The sequence below is a fragment of the Grus americana genome, chromosome 14, assembly GCF_028858705.1.
Source record: "Grus americana isolate bGruAme1 chromosome 14, bGruAme1.mat, whole genome shotgun sequence".
NCBI classification, from domain to species: domain Eukaryota; kingdom Metazoa; phylum Chordata; class Aves; order Gruiformes; family Gruidae; genus Grus; species Grus americana.
This window is the reverse complement of record NC_072865.1, coordinates 11823198-11843101: the sequence shown is the minus strand read 5'-3', so window position 1 is coordinate 11843101 and position 19904 is coordinate 11823198. Positions and strand designations below refer to the sequence as shown.

Below are 19904 nucleotides of genomic sequence, written 5' to 3'. Positions count from 1 at the left end.
CACTGCCTGCAAATGCTCTCGCTCTGCGGCACTGGCACGCTGGCTGCACGCGTCCCGTCCTGCGCTGGAGTCAGTGGGAGGAAGCACGCAGTGTGCTCTGCAAACCCGAGGGACTCCCCAGCCTTTTGCTGAAGCTCAACACAAACACCCCGCTGTGTGTACTGAGCGATTCAAACCTGATTTCAATTAAACCTTCCCCCACGCTCTGTTTGCACCCAGGGATCGTGCAGACCTGCTCTTGCCCTGCTGCCAGTGGCACCGCATGGGCTCGGACCTGCACGCCAGAGCTCAGCCCACCCGTGGCAAGGTGGGGATGTCTGCTCTGTGGCGAGAGCCCCTTGTTTAAATGCAGCTGGTGCTCTCCTTTGGGGGACATTGACATAAAGCAGCTTTGCAGAGCACCACGCTTTGAGCATCTGCGTGCAGAGCTGGCGCTTAACCTCAGCATTGTGTTCTCTCTTGTTCTTTCTCACACGTGCAGCACGTATCTGTAAATTCATTTGGGGGGGTTAAACCTGGTGACACTGGCAAGAACCACATCCTTAGGTCTTTGCAGTTGTTTAAAAGCAAGAAGTGGTCCTCGCTGTTGCCCTCCACATGTTCTCACTCAGCCACAAGCTCTGGCTTTTGGCCACCTCACACATGTGCATTGTGCTTGGCTTTTCAGCATCCCTTCGTCAGCAAGGTGACCAGCAACCGGGCCCTGCGCGAGCTGGTGGCCGAGGCCAAGGCTGAGGTGATGGAAGAGATTGAGGACAGTCGAGATGAAGCGGAAGAAGATGACTCGTCGGAGTCTGCCTCGGTGAGCGCTCCTGGCCCTGTGCTGGCAAGTTTGCTAGTGCGGCCGCGGTGGGCAAAAGAGCCCGGCAACTTTTCTAGGCTCCAAAAGGCTGGTTTACAGCTATTCTGGGCCCCATCAGGTGGAGGGGGAAGCAGTTGCTTGGCCAGGGAGGGGCTGTTTCTCAGTGGCTGCCAAGGGCATGGAGAAACAATGATGCTGGTGGGTGGCCCAGCTACCCGCTTGCAGGAGGGGCTTGCAAAAAGTGTTTAAAGAAAAAGGAAAAAAGTGAAAAGTAGGCCTTGATACAGGATGGAGAAGCTGGAGTGGAAGCAATGCCAGCAGCATGTGGTGCAGCGGTGAGGCACCACCAGCCATAGGAGGGAGCTGGACAAATCTGCCCCTGAGCTGGGCTCTTTGAAGGGCTGCCTGGGGACATGCCTTGACCTCCCTCTTCTGTGGCAAAGGGCGGTGATTAATCCATGGTGGAGTTACCCATGGGAAAAGGTGTTCAATATGCAAACTCCTAGGTTGTCTCTTAAGAATTTTCAGGTTCTGGAACTTCCCCACTATGCTGTTTCCATCCAGCCAGTGTCCATGGTCCTTGGGACCACACACCTCGAGAAAGACAGAAGTATCCCAGGATGGATGTCCTAAAAGGGAAGATTTCCTCCCAATAACTCTTTAGCTGTGGGCGACTTCGCTCTGAAGCGTGGGGACTTGCAGCTCTTGCAGTCGTGTTAAAGCAGTGGTGCAAAGCCCAACACCTTCCCTTTGCTGTCTTTCCAGCCCCCTGGTAAGCACAAGCGGGACCCCTCTGAGGCGAGTCAGCTGAGTTTTGATGGGGAGAAGCCTCCGGACTCTTCCTTGGCCAAGGCAGCGAATGGGCCTGTGGAGACTGGCAAGGAGACCACAGATGGACAGAGCGATAAAGTCTCAGATGAAGGCATAAGCAGTGACAATGACAAATTGGAGAGCAATCAGTCCACAAAAACTAGCTCTACCACCTTGGCCACCCAGGGCAAGCCAGACATCATCTCGCAGCCTGGACGGTTGGGTAACTCAACGGAAGGGGACAAGCAGCCCAAGCCAGGCAGCAGGGAGCGAAAAAGCATCGGGGAGCGACCGGAGAGCAGCCACCTGGAGAACTTCATGGAGGAGAAGCTTGCCAATGGGAACTTGGATTCCCCGGCTCTGTTCCCCGGCAGCCGGTCCAAAGGGGATTCGGATTCTGGCAGCACTTCAGCCTCTGAAAGCATGGACCTCACCATCTCTCTGTCTGCTGACCTGTCCCTCAACAGAGAGAGCGGCTCCATCTCCCTGAAGGTGAGAGTGGTGGGCAGAGGGTGTGGATAAGGAAGGGCAGCAAAACCCTGTCAAAAAGTGCTGAGTGTTCCCCCTCCCCGCCCACCCCTTTAGCCAAGTCCCTGAAATTCAGATCTTTTCCTTGAGCAGCTGTGCACATGCACATTTCAGCCGTAGCGCCTTAAACTCCTTCTTGAGAAAGCAGCATGCTGTACTCTAGATGGGGCTGATCTTTGACCACAGGAGGAGAAAGTGAGTTGCCCCTCATCTGCCCTGTGCCTGAAGGAGCAGGTAAAGCAGGAGAGGACAGAGGCTGGATGAAGACAGAGGGTCCAGGAATATTAATTTAGCACAATGCTAAAGACCATGCAGGTGCCACCCCAGTGCTATTTGGTGAGATAGCTGGAAAGGTTGGCTTGTGATGTGAGTGTCCAGGCTTGGAGGTCTGCAAATAAATGCAGGGCCAGCAAGGAGGGAGGAGGCACATCCCTAGTGCAAAGCCTTCGATGGTTTGTTTTCCCTGTCTATGGGAAGCCTGTCCCAGCTGGGCTCAGGGCAGCACAGCACATACTGCTGTGTTAAGCTGTACCATGGGCATGTGGCACATTCTTAAGGGAAGGAGAAGTTCTTGGTGGAGCTACTGCAGGTACGTATGTCCTCTGCTGTCCCAGGCCACTGAAATCTAGTGGAAGTATGATGTTTTGTAGCTATTTTAGGTCCCTGAGAAGTAACCATGCCACTCGTCTGACTTGTGCAGTTGTACACAGTCAGAGCAAGGACAAGTATGAAACCCAAAATGTGGTTTTCTAAACTTTATCCATTGCCCATCACTCTGCTGCTTTTTCCTAGAACACCTAGCCCCAGGAGAAAGCCTATTTGGGCAGGTGCCTCTCTCAATTTTTCCAACCTGCCATACATCTGGCCTGCTTTTTGTCAGCAGTGACTTGCATGAGGACCTCCTTGGCTTTTGCTAAAGCTTTCTGGAGGCTGGGAATGCTTGTGAGCCAGAGCCAGCCAGGTCAGCATGGCTTAGAGGAAGAGGCAAAATAACTGGAATGATATTTTCTGAGCTTCAGAAGAAGAAATATGTGCGACTTGAGGGGGCAGAGTGATGTGTTGCACAAGATCTTTATCCGATTGCCTGCATGAGTGATAGCTTCCCAGCACAGAAACAATGCCTGAAAACCATTCTCGGCAAAACTTTCCTCCCCCCGGTCTCCTGCTGTAAGCGTGAGAGCCAGCATTCCCCACAGGAGCCCGCAATCAATGTGGATCCCGAATGAGGGAAGTGTGATGCTCTTCCAAGCAATTTACCCCTCCTCACTGCCTTTCCCATGACACCTGGTCTTCTTGAGGCCAGCCAAAGGTGAACGCGATGCCACACGTGTAATTGCTCTCCCCAGTTGGTCCCCTAGAAGGGGAAAGGAGTTTTTTTACAGGGAGTAAGTCCAAAGAGATGGTCATGTTAGATCATGGTGTGAATTGCCCCAGCCAGAGGTAATGCTCAGAACAAACTAAATGGCATCTCTCCGAGCAAGGCCTTCAGGCAGAGCTGTTCTCCAGGAGGGATGCTGCTGGGGGGCACTGGGAGAGATGCTGTGCTTGAAGCCTCTGCTTTGCACAATGAGCTGTGAGTGCAGGGGGGTACCAGGCTGTGCTGCTCCCTCCTCACCCAGGCTCCTTGCCCAGCTTTAGCTTCGTGGGGTTCAACTCCTCTGCTCTGCCCTTGCTCATGTTCCTGGTGCTGCTGGGTTTTGTGCACAGGGTGTCAGGCAGGTTGCAGCAAGAGAAGGGGCAGCAAAGAGTTAAACTCTTTCTGGTTGTAAACATTAACTATTACATGCTTTTTATCACAGGCTAAACTGCAAAGTTAAGGTGACTCTTTCATGACCAGACTCTTTCCAGTTGCTTATAGTTTAGTCCAAAAAAAAAGAAAAAAACAGGTTTGGGCAAAAAGTATCTAGGTCTTTTTTCTTTTTTTTTTTTTTTTTTAGAAAGATTAGGGATAGGAAATCTACTAGTGAGTTTGGGAGCCTGCAGCTGGCAGAGAAAACAGACAGAAATAAGCAGAAGGAGATGGAAGGGTTTTGAAAAGGTAAACCAAACTTTCTCAGATACAACTGCTTCTGGAGGGATCTCCTTCTTTTGAGTATCCAGCTTGAATTTCTGAAGTCTGACCTGGGAGTACAGGGAGTTCCCAGCTTTGGGTGAAGCCCTTGGGAGCTGGAGGAGGCCCGCTGGGGTGTGTGCTGTGAAGTGTGCTCACAGTGGGGACTCAAAGTCAGCATCCCGTATGAGCACAGTTTCTCAGACTCTTCTCTGGAGAACAATTAATATTCCCGTAATGTTTGAAAATACTTTTACTCATCTTCAGGAGGGGATGCTGGCCTGCTACCGAGGGATAACAGAAAAGACCAGGAGAAAATTAACAATTCTGTTTTCAGATCTGCGTTTGAGTAGCTCCATGAATAAGGCAGGGAGCCTGGGGATCACTTGCGGACCAGGCACCAGCCTGGCTGTAGCAGCCCTGGGTTGCCGGGCTCAGGCAGTGAGTCGGGGTGTTACTGAGCACCGGGACTGGCACAGGCAGCTGAATGTTGGCATTTTCTCATTTGGGAAATGCAGGAGTTTTAGCCAGCTGTTCCAATTTGGTTTTGAGCAGTATGAGCCTTCGTGACCTAAGCTGGTCTCATGCAAACCTTTTTGCACCAATTTCTCTGTGTTGGTTGAACCACTGCTATAGTGGTACATTGTTATGCAGTGAGCAAGCTGCATGCCCTTGGAGTTTCTCTGGCTCCTCCATTGCAGCAAGCTCTCCAGGGGCTTGCTTTGGGCCTTGCAGGCTCATGTGAAGCTCTTCTGTCATCTTCTATATCTGTAATGGTCATCACTGTAAGAGCAAGAGGACTTCAGGGAGCCTTTGCTCATTCCACCACTATGCTTTCCCTGTATGATTCAAGTTGTTCATATATATATTTTTTATTTTTTTTTTTTTACCAAGGAAACTGATTCCCTGGTCGCAGTCCTTCAGCCAGGCCTGGGCTGCTGACCCTGCAGGGGGATGCTGACCTGCTGTGGCACTGCTGGGAGAGGACACGGTGCTCCTGGCACTTGTCTCTGCCTATGCTAATGAAAGTGAGCTGGGCTGTGCTTTGTGGAGGTCACTGAGGGGGGCTCGGAGCTGGTTGTGATTAGTGAAGTATTGTAATGAGGGCCAGAGGACCCGAGCGCTGAGCCTTTGGGCAGGGCTGGCTTGTTCTCTGTGGTTCCATCTGCAATTGCAGCATGATGTGGGGGCCTTCCCTGCCTCAGACACCTGCAAGGAGGTGTAGGAGCCTTAAAAGGAACCATTGCAAGCTTCCTCTTGTGTGGATTCCTCAGCACTGCAATTCAGGGGGGGTCCTAGTGTCCACCATCAGGCTTTGTTTTTGTTGGACAGACAAGGAAGGGTCTTCAGGTGGTGGGTTGCCTCTCCTCCAGGTCAGGTTTCTCCAGGGTGGAAATCACACCATACTGCGACATGGTAGCAAGGCTTGAATGGCAGCTCCAAATCTGCTGATGATTTTTGCTCAGTGTGGTTTCCTTGCTTATGTTCTTCATTAACCATGGCATCAAAATTGCTCTGAGGCTTCCAGCCGTAGCACCCCGTGCAACAAGCCGGGGAGCTGCTTCATGGCCGCCTCCTTCCCGTCCCTGCCAAACTCAGGATTCCCAGATGCACAAGAAGACGCTGAAGCGCACTCGCAAGTTTGTGGTGGATGGAGTAGAGGTGAGCGTCACCACCTCGAAGATCATCAGCGAGGATGAGAAGAAGGATGAAGAGATGAGATTTCTCAGGCAAGTGGGTCACTGGGATGGAGGGAGGGCAGGGTGCCAAGCCGGGGCAGGGTTTTCTTCTCTGCAAGCAAATCCAGGAGTGACCTAAAGTCCTCTCATTTTCTGTCTTGGTCCCACTTGGACAGGACAACTGTCCACTGTGGATGTCACTTCTTTTAGCTTTTCCTTGGCTGGCAGAGGGCTAGCTGTACTGCGTAAGCTGAGCTCTGCATGCAGGGGAACGAGGGATGTGTCTTGGGGATAAGATGCAGCAAGGTTGTGATGAGAGAAGCTGGTGCTGTGGCTGGCTCTGTCCTCTGGGGATGGCTGAATGTGTCTCCAGGGCTGTAGATGTGTTGGGTCCATGGAAATAAGCACAGAAATGTTCTCAAGATGGTCCTCTTCCTTTTGTTCTTGTATCTCTTCAGACTTCATTAACATAAAGGCCAAAGGAGTTGTAAACTTAGAGTGTGACTTAATATTCATGAGTGTATCCTCCCTGCTTAAGTCTTTATGATTCCTTTGTGGATCTTAGAGCTTTCAAACCTCCACGATCTGTTCTCAGGAAGAGAAACTGCTGTTTCTAACTGTGTTAATATCAGTAGCAGCACTGAAATGAAAAGTCCCTTAAAATAATTAAAATACAAATTGTTTTGCTTGATGCCCTATTCTAGGTTCTGTTGTGCTGCTCTGAGGGACTCCCTGAGAATATAATCTGTCCCAAGCACTATGTGTCCCTGCGGCAGCCTTATTCCTAGACCGTAATATCAGATCTATGCAGAAGCTTATTAGCTACTCATTTTTGTGTTAGAAGTGCATATAACCCCAATAAAACACGGAGAGCACGTGTACTAGTGTAGAGGGCATTTCCAGGCACAGCTGCTTTCTCCTGGTCTGCTCTCAGCTGTGGTGGCATCCCTGAAAAGAGGTTCCTTTTTAATTTTTAAATAGCACCTGCTCCATCTGTGAGGTGGGGGAAGAGACAGAGAGGCTTGGGTTGGAAAGCATCAAGTCCCTGAACACCTTTTGGGAGAAGTGGTTATTCCCCTGGGGCTAGCTAGTGGGCAACTCTCCTGGCATCTTGATTTGCACTTAAGGGGCTTGTTTCTGGCTTTTTAGAACATGCCAAGGTATTGAATTGAAGGCGAGATCAGAAGAGAGCACATTGTGTTGTGCCAGTTGATTTAATGGGCCTTGAGTTTGTTTTGAAAGAAGAAATGGTTCCAAAGTGCTTTTCCCAGGAGGACCCCCAGGGAGGGTTGTACTCAGTGTGTAAGGCTAACGCACAGCAGCGGAGGTCACGGTGGGGATCCTGCACGGGGAAACTGTTGCTGTTGTTCCTTTTGCATGGTACATCAGTGATGCACAAACATGGCAAATGGGCTCAAACGCAACCATCTGAGCAGAGGCTCCCTTTTACTGGATGTGAAGCTGGATGAGGGGAGTGATGCAATATTGTGGTAGGTAGGTCAGAATTTGGGAAAACTGCCCTTTCCACCATCCAGGTGTGAGCCAGAATGGGTGCAGAGCACAGGGGCCGGGCCAGTGCAGTGCCAGCCTGGCCTGAGCTGCGTTTTGAAGACCAGTGTGCACTAACCCAGCTGGCAGAATTGGTATTTTGGGTGTTGGCTGGGGGAGCGGTGCCTGCAGAATCACCTCAGGAGCTTTGACAGGGCTGGCTGTGAATGCTAACAGGCCCTACCTGTGAAAACTGATGGTATTCCAACAGTTACCGTAATTAGCGTCCTGCTTCTTCGCAGTGCTCTGGTGTCACAGAGCCTGAGAGCACATCAGTCAGTTGGCATTTACCTCCTGCCTGTGCTCAGAGCAAGTGGCATGGCGCTACGGGGTGGCTGCGCAGCTTTTGTTCTCTGCTGAAGTGCTCTGGTTATTGATTCTGCCATCGCTACTCAGGCACATGCCTCTGAACTTGTCTGACTCTATTTCTCTGCGTTTTAACCCTCTGCAGGCGCCAGGAGCTGCGGGAGCTGCGTCTCCTTCAGAAGGAGGAGCACCGAAACCAGGCCCAGCTCAACAGCAAACACCAGCTGCAGCTGGAGCAGATGCTCAGGCGCTTTGAGCAAGAAATGACGGTACGTGGGAAGGGAAGGGAAGGGGAAGCTCCTGGGTATCGGCTGGTTTGACTTCTCTGCAGATGCCCTGCAAACCTTCACACAGAGCGATGCTCTCTGGGTTGCAGCAGTCCTGGGCCATCATGTCCGGAGGGAGCAGGACTGCCGAGGAACCCCTTTGGGATTTGAGGCATGGGATGCATTTGTGGGGGACACAGGCTTTTGTGGGCATTAAGCACGTGCAGCCCACAGCTCAGGAAGCGCTGACTGCCGTCGCTCGGCAGGGTGTAGCAGGGGAAGGGTTGTTCTGGACTTTCCCTCTTCAATGATCTTTTCTTGTATGTCTGTTCATGGCTACTGTGAGAAACAGCTTATAGTGCTGTTGTATTTCACAGAAAAAACCACTTTAAATAAGAAAGCGATGTGGCCGGCGTGTGACAGCAGGAAATCTGGCAAGTCTTTGAGTGTAAATTGAATCAAGATAAACTGGGCTTACATACTTAGTCCCTCCATGGGCAGCTTCCGTTGAAGGAAAATAATTTCATAGATAAGTCCCTTTAAAGCTTTCATGACCCATCTTTTAAACCCCCTTCATTAATTCACCTAGCATGTGCACCTGGTAACCCCATCCCGTCGCGACAGGCTGGGAGCCATCGCTCATTTGTGTGCTCTGTTGTATTTCTGCCGTCTTGACATGCCACGTCTGTAAATTCCCGTCTTAGCAAGTCACTTCTCACTTGTGAGATTTATTCACCGTACAGCATGATGTGCAAAAGCCCCAAACCTGCCACCTTTTCCCTCTCCCCGGGGCAGTTTGCAATCGGCTGTCATTGATACCCGGGTGCTCCCTCCCTGCAGCTCGTGGGGAGGGAGAGGTCGGACACACAGGTGCTGTCAGAGCACAGTGCCCTCAAACTTGGAAATCCTTGTCTGCAGAGAAAGAACTGTTATGCTTGGGCTTCACTGACTGCTAGTGTTTGCCCAGGGCTGGCGGGGGTCCCAGTGAGGTGTTGCAGATCAGGATGTAAGCAGGAGAAAGGCCTGAAATGCATCAGCACTAGAACAAACTCAAAAATGCTTTGTGCTCACACCAGAGATGGCTTCGTGGGGTGTTATTCGAAATTTCTCTCCTCTGTTTAGTAAAGAAAGAGGCTTAATCCATGCAAGGACAACCTCTCCCTCCCCTCCCCCCCCTTTTTTTTTTTAAAACTTTTGGAAGGAGACAAAGTGGAGAGGAGGCTGAGGTTGACCTCCGTTCCCTTCCCATACAGGCAAAGAAGAAGTTCTATGACACTGAACTGGAAAACCTCGAACGGCAGCAGAAGCAGCAGATTGAGAAGATGGAACAAGATCACTCACTGCGCCGGCGGGAGGAGGCCAAGCGCATTCGCCTGGAGCAGGAGCGGGACCACGTCAAATTCCTGGAGCAGCTAAAGCAGATGAAGAAGGAGGTAAAAATGAGGAATGGATGGGGGAAAGCTGGTTTCCTGCATCTGTTCCTTCTGGGAAAGCTTCAGCATTTCTCCATAGCAGAACTTGAGAGGGAAGCAGTGATTTGTATTTTCGCAGGAAGCTCTTGCTTTTCTTTGGTATATTTGGGTGTTTCCTGAGGTCCAGCTGTTTAGTGACATTAGGTGGGGTTGCTCTTGGCCTAAAGTTACCTGCTGATAAATCTCATTTCCCTCCCCAAAGGTCAAGAACGAGGTTGAGAAGCTGCCACGGCAACAGCGCAAAGGGAACATGAAGGTGAAGATGGATGACTTCGCCCAGAAAAAACAAACCATGGTAGGGCTGAGAGAAGATTGCTACAACTCCAAGACTGGGAAGCGTGTAGTAGAAACATCCATCCTCCTTGAGGGATTGGCACTTTCTAAAACACCACCAGATGCTTTTCCAGTTACAGCAGAAGGATGGCTCATGGTGGTACTGCTGTTTTCTTCCAGGAACAGGAGTTTTTGGCCAAGCAGAAGGAGGACCTGGAGCTAGCCATGAAGAATATAACTGCCCAGAACAAAAAAGAGATCTGCGACAAGGAACGCGAGTGCCTGAACAAAAAGCAGCAGCTCATGAGAGGTGGGTGGCAAAGGCTGTAGAGGAGGGAAGCAAATGCTGTAACGATGGGTTTATCCAACGCTGGCTCTTCCCACGCAACAGATGCTGTGACAGAGTTGCAAGCTGGCAGGATAGGATTTAGAAAAAACAGCCTTGCCAGATCCTGTCTAAATGTTTAACAATAATAATACTTAGCGCTTTAATCTTCAAAGCGCTTTACAAATATGAACCAATTAGGCTTCATAATTGCAAGAAACGATTCTCCAATATGATTTGCAACCAATTTCTTTTGGAAAACAGGAGGTGAACGATCACCCTCCACATCCGCTGCACTGCTTAGTAGGGATTGCTTGTGCTTGGGATGCTTCCTGTGACCAAGCTGGGGGGCCAGGGTGGGTTGTCTCCTGACCCTTCTCCCTTCCTCAGATCGGGAGGCATGCATCTGGGATCTTGAAGAGCATCAGCAACAGGAGAAACACCAGCTTATCAAGCAGCAGCTAAAGGACCAGTATTTCCTCCAGAGGCATGAGTTGCTCCGGAAGCATGAGAAGGTGAAGAGTTAGCACCTTCCTACACCGGTGCTGGTCGGCAGGGTGCCTGGGTGTCCCCAGAAGGGATGTTTCCCTTCCAGGCTGTAAGTGGGTAAGGGTGGGTTAGGAGTTAAGGGACTTGGTCATTATTAGTGAAGAGGGACCAGAACAACACTCAGGTCAGCCTGCTTGCTTGGGTCGTGTATTCTGTGCTGTGTGCATTTAATGTACAAGAAGCAGTTATGAATTTTGGGGGCTGTTCTGGAAATCTGCCACTGTCTAGTCTGTGGGTCGGTGGATTCCTAGAGCAGCAAGTGAAGACTGGCACATCTCACAGTTGTTTCTGCTTGCTTCCAGCCCCCTTCTCTGCTTCCACAGCATGTTCAGTACCTGCCCTCACTTCTTGTCCCCTTGGAGCTGTCTGTCACCAGCCACCTCCATGCAACTCCCAGATTTGCTCTCCAGCTCTCTTTGATCTCCTCAGCACTTTCTTGTTGGCCTGAGGTGCCCCTCCTCCTCTGATATCTGTCCCTCTGCCGCTGCAGGAAAGGGAGCAAATGCAACGATACAACCAGCGCATGTTAGAGCAGCTGAAAATTCGGCAGCAGCAGGAGAAAGCCCGGCTCCCCAAAATCCAGCGGAGCGAAGGGAAGACGCGCATGGCCATGTACAAGAAGAGCCTTCACATCCACTCCAGTGGGAGTGCATCCGAGCAGCGGGAGAAGATAAAACAGGTCAGGTCTTGCAAAGGGCACCAGGGTTGAGGCTTGGCTTGGGGCTAAAGCACTTCACTGGCCTACTGACAGAGGGAAGTCAGAAAAAGGCAACTGTTCCCAAATTTCTAACCCACTGCAGGGCATCAGAGGTCTTTACTTCTGTGGCATCAGGTGTGGTTTTCAGCGCTGCTTCCATCGTGACTAGTGTTGGAAGCATCCTTGGGAGTTTTCTTTCTTTCCTGTATAATAGTGCCAGTTGGCCAGTCTCTCAACCAGCTTCAGCGATCAGAGCAACGCTGCCTACACGGGCACTTGCTTTTTTCTCTTCCAGTTTGCTCAGCAAGAAGAGAAGAGGCAAAAAGCAGAGCGGCTGCACCAGCAGCAGAAGCATGAGACGCAGATGAAGGACATGCAGGCCCAGTGTGAGAGCAACACGAACGAGCTCCAGCAGCTGCAGGTACCCATCCCTCGTGGCTCGGTCTCTCGGAGCTGCCGGTGCACTGATTCTGCTCCAGCACAGGGAGCAGGTTGTAAGAAGTGGCTGCAGAGGGCTGTCAGTGAACTAGACCTGATGTGCCCTTGCTCTGCCTTGAGACGTTTTTTATGGCTGTGTCTAAATGTGCCCTGGAGCTCTGAGCTCTCAGTGCCTCTGGCTGATGCGAGTCCTGTTTAACCACTGGATTTATATTCCCAGCTGCTTAATGGTGTTCGGTTTTGTGATCTGTGTTTAGAATGAAAAGTGTCACCTCTTGATTGAGCATGAAACACAGAAGCTTAAGTCCCTGGATGAGAATCACAACCAGCACATGAAGGAGTGGCGAGACAAGCTGAGGCCACGGAAGAAGGTAGTGCTTCCTTGGCATGAGCAGGGTGTCCTGCTTGGCTGGTTGGCGGGGACAGTGTCCACAGCTCCAGTACAATCTCAAATACGCTCTTGTGTGTGTTCCTTTCTGCTTAAGGCCCTGGAGGATGAGCTGAACCAGAAGAAACGTGAGCAGGAGATGTTCTTCAAGCTGAGCGAGGAGGCGGATGGACAGACGCCAGCATCCCCAACCAAACACGCCAAGTTCGTCCCGTTCAGCTCGGCAGAGAGCTCGTAACAGCCTGCAGCTGGCAGGCCACCAGCTGATACTTGCTGTGTCCTCCTGGGCTGCAGGTGGGCAACTTGACTTGGAAGATCCTCTTGGCAGCCTCTTCTTACAACAGCACCCTTCTGTCCCCTTGTGTCTGGGATACATGTGGCTTCTGTCCTGCACTGGGGGATGCTGACTGGAAGTCTTGGTGGCTTTTCCAGGAGCTGGCCTGCTCAGCACAGCTCCACGCTGGGAAGCCAGGCAGGACCCTTTCTGCGATCGCACTTGCACTGTTAGCTGGATGCGTCACCTCGTGAGCCTGGTGCTCACCAGGCTTGTCAACTCAGACTGAAGCAATAAAACTGCTCTGAACAGGAGAAACAGGCGATGGCTCCTGCCCTCTGCGCAGGGGTTATTGGCCTCTCTCTCCACTGTGGCTGCTTCTCCTCCCGGTCCTCTGTAAGAACTAGTCTGGGACAGAGCAGCTTTGGCATTACCTTAGGCTAACCTTGGCCTTGTGGCCTGCCACCACTTGCCTTAGATTTATTTCTACCTACTGTGGCCCTTTTTTGCTCAAGGGAAAGACAGTGATTTGGATTTTTTTTTGCCTTTGAGGAGGGAGGGTTGGGTTTTTTCTTTCCTCTTCCTCCCCATACAGACTATGCAAAAAGGGCACTGGCTGGACGTCCTTCCAAAGATGCTTCTGCTTCTTTATTTGCCATGATTGCTGGCACCACAGTCCCTCTGGCACCGAGCTAACACTATCTTATCAGAGACTGGACTATGGCATAATTAAACTGTTCAGCTGGCTGCAGGCTTTTGTCTCTTGAAGAAGCGTGTGTGTACGTGCAAGGGGGAGGTTTGTAACAGTGCTCAGTCCTGCGCCGACACAGTGAGGTATCGGTCACGGCCAAGTGCCTTCTGGGAAGAACAAGTGAGGGGCCGAAGGGTGTTATTGCCGGAGCTCTCATGATCATACATGTGCTTGAGATTTTTTTTTTTCCTAAGTGCTGGGCCACATGGGTAAGCCAGCAGTCAGGGTTATGGGCTGCAAAGCATCATTTGGAAAGAATAAAGGAGTCTTGAAACAAGGGATGCAAGGGAAGAAGAGATGCAAAAACAGGTCACAGTGACTTGTTACTCTCAGCATCACTTCCTCCACTAATGTTTCATCTCCTTATGATGTGCCACAGTTTCTTGGATGATTCTCCTCAGCTTAGAGTCGCGCAGCAGAGCGGTGGCAGGCCCAGCCCTCTGTCCTTTCTGCTCCATGGTGATGTCTCGGTTGGGCTGCCCTTCCCCACCTGCACAAGGCAGTGCTGGGCTGAGCTGCTGGGTAGGACCCAGGGGACAGACCTCATTGGGCAGCACCTTCTTCTTTACACAACCAAAAGGTGTAAGGTAGCACTTAAGTTTTTCTCTCTTTTGATCTCTGGACAATGTTGTTTGTTTTAGGCCTGTTTCCCTAGCAAGAAAAAAATGCTTCTGCTTAAAAAAAAAAAGTAGTTATATTAAACTGTCATATGTTGATTTAGAGAGACACTGGCATTTCAGGAAAAGGTGGCGTGTGATGTGCTATGCTTCTAGGTACCTAGCTGAAGGAGTCAGCCCCCAGGTCTTTAAGACCTCTGTATCTGAGGAGTGTTAGAGTTCTATCATTTAGAGTTCATGATACATATTTATAAGCTTCCTGCAAACTAGTAAGAGTACATCCATTTGGGCCATTCCAAGTTCTTATGAATCTATACCATTAATGTCTCTATTAATAAATATAGCCTAGATGGACATCTAAGGGCTGGGACCCTTTGCAAGCAGACTGCATAGCAGCTTTTCAGTAACTAGCCTGTTCCCCCAGGAAGACTGCCTCTCCCATCTCCGAAAGCATGGACTGTGCCTTTCAGATATGATGATAATGCCAGGTTGTGAGCTGATGTAAAATTAACGAATGCAGAGGGTTGTTCCTGAACCAGGGCAATGCGCTGGTTTGAGCCTTTCAGTTGCATTAGAAACGTGTGCTGGCAGCCCCAGCGGTTTTGTTCTTGGTCCCACTGGGGTCAGGCTGGAGCTATTCTATGAAATGGTGGTTGTCACAGAAATAAGTACCTGGTGCCTGTCCTTTCATGTGTTACACGTGACTTGCAGCATGCTGTTCATAACATACCTCCTCCAGCTGAAGGGCTTTGCCGCCTCTGACTGCTTGCTTCTCCAGCCGTGGGAGTGTCAGCTCTCTCGGGCTATTGTGCAGCCATCAGGAAGGAGACTGTTCCTGGGGGCTTTTAAAGAGCTGATATGATTCCCCCATGGTAAATTGGTTGTCCCTTTCTCCAGTCCAGCTTATTTGCAGCCTGGAGCTAGCAACATAGTTTTGCTTTTGCTAATAGATGGTGGGAATGGTTTTTGTTTCCTCTCTGGGTGTGCCAGGGACTGTAGTACCATGTCCCTCTCTTCTAGGAGAGGGCAGGGGAGCACATCATCTGATTGTCATGTTTACAGGGTGGGTTGTTTGGGTTCCCCCCCCCCTCCTTTCAAAAGCGGATGTTTTGTTGTTTCCTGTTCAGAAGGAACCATGAATAAATCCAACTTATTTTTGAGGGGGGATGGGATGCCATTTTTTTAAATGTGGCTTTGAATAAAAAGGTTTTTTAAATATTTTGTAAAATGTCTTCAGTGGGGCCACCACTATGATGTAAAGACCCTTCTAATAAAGTAACAGACTGAGAATCCTGGGCATGTGTCTGATTTCCTGCCTGATCTGTGGCCTCAGATCAGCTTTGCTTCTAGTCTGAGTTTTGTTGACTTACAGAAACCTCCAGAGCCAGTTCTGGCATGTGAACCTTGCGAGGCTGAACTTCCAGTTCTTCAAAATAGAGCTAGGTGCTTCAGAAGCACTTCTGCTGCATGCTGCAGCTCAGCAGCATAACATCTTTGCTAAGACGGTGAAACTGGTAGAAGTGCAGCAGCCGTTGTCTCGGTGGCTTCGTTGTGCGTTAAAATAGTGCTCGGCTGACCCTGCTTGGTGAAGAGGGAGTACTGCAGCCTGTTCTCTGAAGCGTGGACACCATGCATGCATGGCTTTTTCTTCCTTTTTTTATTAGCTTGTCTGCCTGTAACAAGATGCCAGTCAACTGCCTCCACTCCCTTGCTTTTTTGGGACAAGGAGGTCCTAAGGGATGTCCCTTCTGCTTCCTCCTCACTCTGCCTTCAGCTCAGAAGTGCTTGGATCCTGGAAATGGGTTTTGAGGCCAAGATACAGATCACATCTTCCCCTGTCAGTGCAGGGGGAGACCTCTGCTTGCCCCCCTGGGGTGCTCAGAAAAGCTCCCACCACCCCTGTAACCATCCGCAGGGCCTGTGGGGTCTTCATATTGTGCTTGGGGATTTTTACGTGCCGGTTTAGTTATGATTTCTTTCATTCAGATGCCAAGCAAGGACACACGATGTGCAAAGGCAGCTTTGACACAAGCCCAGGGAGTTGGTAGGGTTTTCCCCTCAGTTTTGGAAGGTTGCTCCGGAGCCTGCCAACTTATACCTTGGGTTTCATGTGGGAAATTGTCTTGCTACCTGTGTCCACCCTGGTTAGGTAATATCACAGGCTGTGAGTTCAGATGCGAGGTGGTGAAGGGGAGAGGGAGTTGATACTCTAAGTTGGGAGGGTGGGTTTACACGGGCAGCTCTGTGGTCAGAGAAGGACAAGAGCAAAGCATCCGGATGCCTGTCTCCTTGCTCCATGAGATAATAAGAAATGAAGTAGCTGAGAACACATAATTAGCCATCTCCTTCATTTGCATGTACCAGGACTGCACTGTCCCCTGGGACACACTGGTCAGAAATGGCCTTGCTCAATGTATCCCAGTGAAGCAGATTATCTCATGGGAATATGTAACTTCATCTGCGTGTCCTTGGCAGTGCCTGAGGGGACCTTCAACATTGAGGATACTTATAAATAAGTGGAAAGTACTGTGTATTCCAGAAATAACTGTTATCTGCCATCCTGCCCTGGTGTAATGCTGAAAACAGAACAGAAGTAAAAATCTTTCTTGATTTTTTAAAAGTAGAGATGACAGCCCTGAAAAGTTACTGGTGCTGTGGCAGCTGTCTCAGCTCTCCTCATTACTTCCTCCGAGCTGCCCAAAGACTTTTGCAGCATTTGTACTATGATGGGGGTCAATGTAACTGTGGGGGGGAAGAAAAAGCAGGGAAGGCAGGGATAATCATGGAGTTGGGGCTTGTGCCTAGCTACCTTCCTCCTATTGCTGCATCCTCTCTCCCTCCCTTGCTGCAGGAGGGCAGCCGGAGGTGAGCACTGCTGTAGGCACTTCCGTCAAAAGTCATCTGCACCCTCTTAAACCAAATGCTATTGCATGTTCTCCTGCTGTGTTGGCCACTGGTTTAATTCTCCAAATGCCAAACTACCCAGGGCTTGAGCAAGCCAAGCCTCTCTAGAGGCTGGTGGCTTTGCCTTGCTGATGGGGTTTGTTGTTGCCCCTCTCCAGGGTGGGATGGGGCTGGGTGGCGAGGACACATCGCCCTGGCACCCCGCCTGCCCTCACAAGCACCCACTGGGACTCCCCTGGGCCTGGTTTCCAGGCTTGCAAGGGTAGCAGAAGCGATGTTTGCTCTTTTTTCTCTTGTTCACTAGGTGGCACGCACACTGAAACAGCGGCTCCGGAGCCCAACTGTGCGCCTGCACAAGCACAGAGCCGGAGCTGAGCTGTCCCCTTGCACTGAAATGTTTGCTCACTCTTTTTCCTGGATTCATCATTCGCTATAGCACATCTTTCACTGGATCTCTGCTTCTCATCAATGCTTCGGTATTTTGCTTCCCACCCTAGCGTTGTCCTCAGGAGTTTTCCAGGGTTCCCCTGCCCACTGGCACACAAGTGCCAGGACAACCTGTCCCTCTTTGAGGGCTGAGCATCCCCTCCACGGGGTCTGCTTCTCCCTGCTGCCATATCTCTGTGCAGGATGGGTGCAATCTGCTGCCAGGCTGACTGTGATGGGTGTCATCCACACCACACAGCTAAAACCAGCAATACTGGGGTCAAAGCAGTGGAAAATCATTCCTGGTGGCAGCTGAGAATCAGTGCAATCCAGCCCTGGTGATACAGTGGGTAACCACTGCCCTGCTGGGCTTCAGCTGCACATTTGCCCTGTGTTGTGGTAGGAGCATCATTTTCAACTGATCTTTGTAAGGAAGCTCAGGGAAGACAGATGCGTTTGTCCTGTACACAGAGGAGGACCGGGAACATTTAGCCACCTGGCACACATTCATAATTCTTAAATTAAAAAGCAAGCAGCAATAGTGGACTCCTTGTGCCAGAAGGACTGCAGGTAGTGTTTCCTCTGGAGTTCAGGGCTGACAGTGGGGCACTGCTTTCTCATTCCATTCCATCTCTAGCACCTGACAGACCTCAGGGACAGCCCAGCTGTGCCTGAACAGCTGGAGCCTGCTTATAGCCAAGCAGAAACCCATTTACATGTCCAAGCTGATGGCTGGCTTTTCAGAAGTCATTTGCCCTCTTGCTTTAAATTGCTCAGCTGATCCTGACAGAGAGAAAGGAGGGTGCACGTGGATTGAGGAAGTCTCTTCAGTAGAGAGAGCTTTTCCATGTATTTTGTTTGGCTTAACAATACTTCAGCCTTTGCTTAGGGCAGCAGGAGATGACTTGTTTATTCCAAAACTCCCCTCAGTTGCACCTATATCCTCGTACCACCTAAACTCATCGTAGGAAGTGCTGCTGCCAGATCTCTGCTGCTCCTGCAGCCACACCACCAGAGGTGTGGGCCAAGTACGGAACTCCCAGGTCGATCACAAAAACCCTCATTTGGGCTCCCTTAGCAAACACTTGCCAGTTTCCTTGATAAATTACCACCGTGCAGTAGAACCCAAGCCAGGCTTTACGGCTCTACAGCCGGCTTCCCAGTGTGCCTCCCTTGGGAGGCAATCAGGTCAGCATGCAAAGCTGTGCTCCGCTCATCCCAACAGCTCTCGTCAGACCCGTTAATTAAACACAGGAACCATTTTGCAGCGTTAGCTGTGATTGTCTCTAACCTTTGCTTGTTCCTGGGCACGTGTAAGCAGTCGGGCTGCAGCCAGTGCCCGGTGCTGTTGGGGTCTGGGTGTGAGGGAGTCACTTCAGCCACCTCTAAGCAGGTTATGGTGCAGGGGAAGCAATGGCGATGCTTAAGTGCTTTCGATTGATTTTGTGCAGTCACTTGGCTCCCTGCCAGCATTTGTAGGCCTGGAGTGGGTTTACACTGGAAGACATGGATAAAATAACCCCCTGTGTGTAACAAGCTGGCTGTCTGATATGCGTGATTTGTACCAGATATAAAGGAATGTCCCGACAGCTCAGCAGCATGTGGCAGTCATGGGCAGTACACAGAAAGGAGCTGGAAGGGTGACGGCAGGAAACCGGGGTCTGGTCCCTGGAGCAGGTAGGTCCAAGATGCTGTAAGAGCTGTAAGAGGTCATGCATATGTTCTGCTTTTGCTTTCTATGTCGCGCATCTCCATGTGGGGCCCTTGTCGCACAGGGAAATGGATTTATCATCAAGGGAATACCCAAAGGTTTCGTGCACCCCTGAGAAGGGGAGGTGAGCACAAAGCTTCTCCAGGCAAAGCACTGTCTGTGTCCTTCTGGGCTGCCTCAAGCTCAGGAGTGAGGCGTCCTTCACAGCGTCACCATGTGGTGTTCACTCCGTCTCTTGTGGGTTCCCAACTGTGGCTGCAGGGCCAGGACTAAAGGAAAGGAGGACACCAGCATGAAGGTCACTGATGAAGGTGCACGGCAGTATGGTGCTCCACAGCACCTGGGGACGGGCCTCGTGGAGGGGCAGTGCAGGGAATGGACATTGTGGCTGTAAAAATGGGCAGAACTTGTGTCCCTCCCCCCCAAATCCACACTCTGGTTCTGTGCTAAAGTGACAGTCTGGAGTGAGGATTTCTGTCCCCTCGAGTCTGTGGCCAATATGAGATGACAGAAGCACGAGTAGGGATGAGGCTCCTTTCAGAGCCATCTCATCGACTTCCCTGCTTGTCCTCACACTTTGCTTCTGCTGCTGGTCCTTACTGTGCTGGCCATCTGGACAGCTCTCCCACCCTGCCGGCGTGCTGTGCAGGGTCCCATGTGCGGGGGGTGCTTCAGCTGGTGGCACCTGGGGCTCCGGCTGTTCATCAGCTGCCTGCCCAGCACCTCCAATGTCCTACACCATCTCTGTGCTGCAGCTATCACTCCTTCTAAAGCTAGACCAAACAAATCTGGCAAGAAAGTAGTTTAGCCTCTTCATAGCTGTTGCACGTATAGGTCAAAATGCTCTCTGAATTGCATGGTCTCAATTTGTTCTTCCCAGCTGGGTTTTCTATTTTTTTTTTTCCCTCAGACTGATCCTAGGATTTGTGGGTAGTGAGTGCAAGGTGTGTGGATGGTGAACTTTGTGTTAATGCACAGATGGACTGGGCAGCAAGATGATCAGTCTGGCTATGGCGTTTTCAGTGCATGTGGGATGTAGGGTCAGTCTGTGCACTCCTGTAAAACCAAATTACCAGGCTGCATCCGACCC

The 19904-nt window shown here is 50.8% G+C and overlaps 1 protein-coding gene across 2 annotated transcripts in view; it reads left to right on the top strand.

Annotated features, from left to right (window-relative positions):
* The window catches only part of STK10 (serine/threonine kinase 10), a 51979-nt gene extending 36916 nt beyond the window's left edge, over positions 1 to 15063 (top strand). For both annotated transcript variants that reach the window (XM_054841968.1, XM_054841969.1), the window contains 12 exons: positions 668 to 802; positions 1568 to 2104; positions 5790 to 5920; positions 7869 to 7992; positions 9243 to 9422; positions 9664 to 9756; positions 9915 to 10044; positions 10450 to 10574; positions 11099 to 11287; positions 11601 to 11726; positions 12001 to 12114; positions 12229 to 15063. In XM_054841968.1, coding sequence (XP_054697943.1) covers positions 668 to 802; positions 1568 to 2104; positions 5790 to 5920; positions 7869 to 7992; positions 9243 to 9422; positions 9664 to 9756; positions 9915 to 10044; positions 10450 to 10574; positions 11099 to 11287; positions 11601 to 11726; positions 12001 to 12114; positions 12229 to 12369 — 2025 coding nt within the window. In that variant the 3' untranslated portion in view covers positions 12370 to 15063. The remainder of the gene's footprint in view (positions 1 to 667; positions 803 to 1567; positions 2105 to 5789; positions 5921 to 7868; positions 7993 to 9242; positions 9423 to 9663; positions 9757 to 9914; positions 10045 to 10449; positions 10575 to 11098; positions 11288 to 11600; positions 11727 to 12000; positions 12115 to 12228) is intronic.
* Positions 15064 to 19904: the final 4841 nt, after the last annotated feature.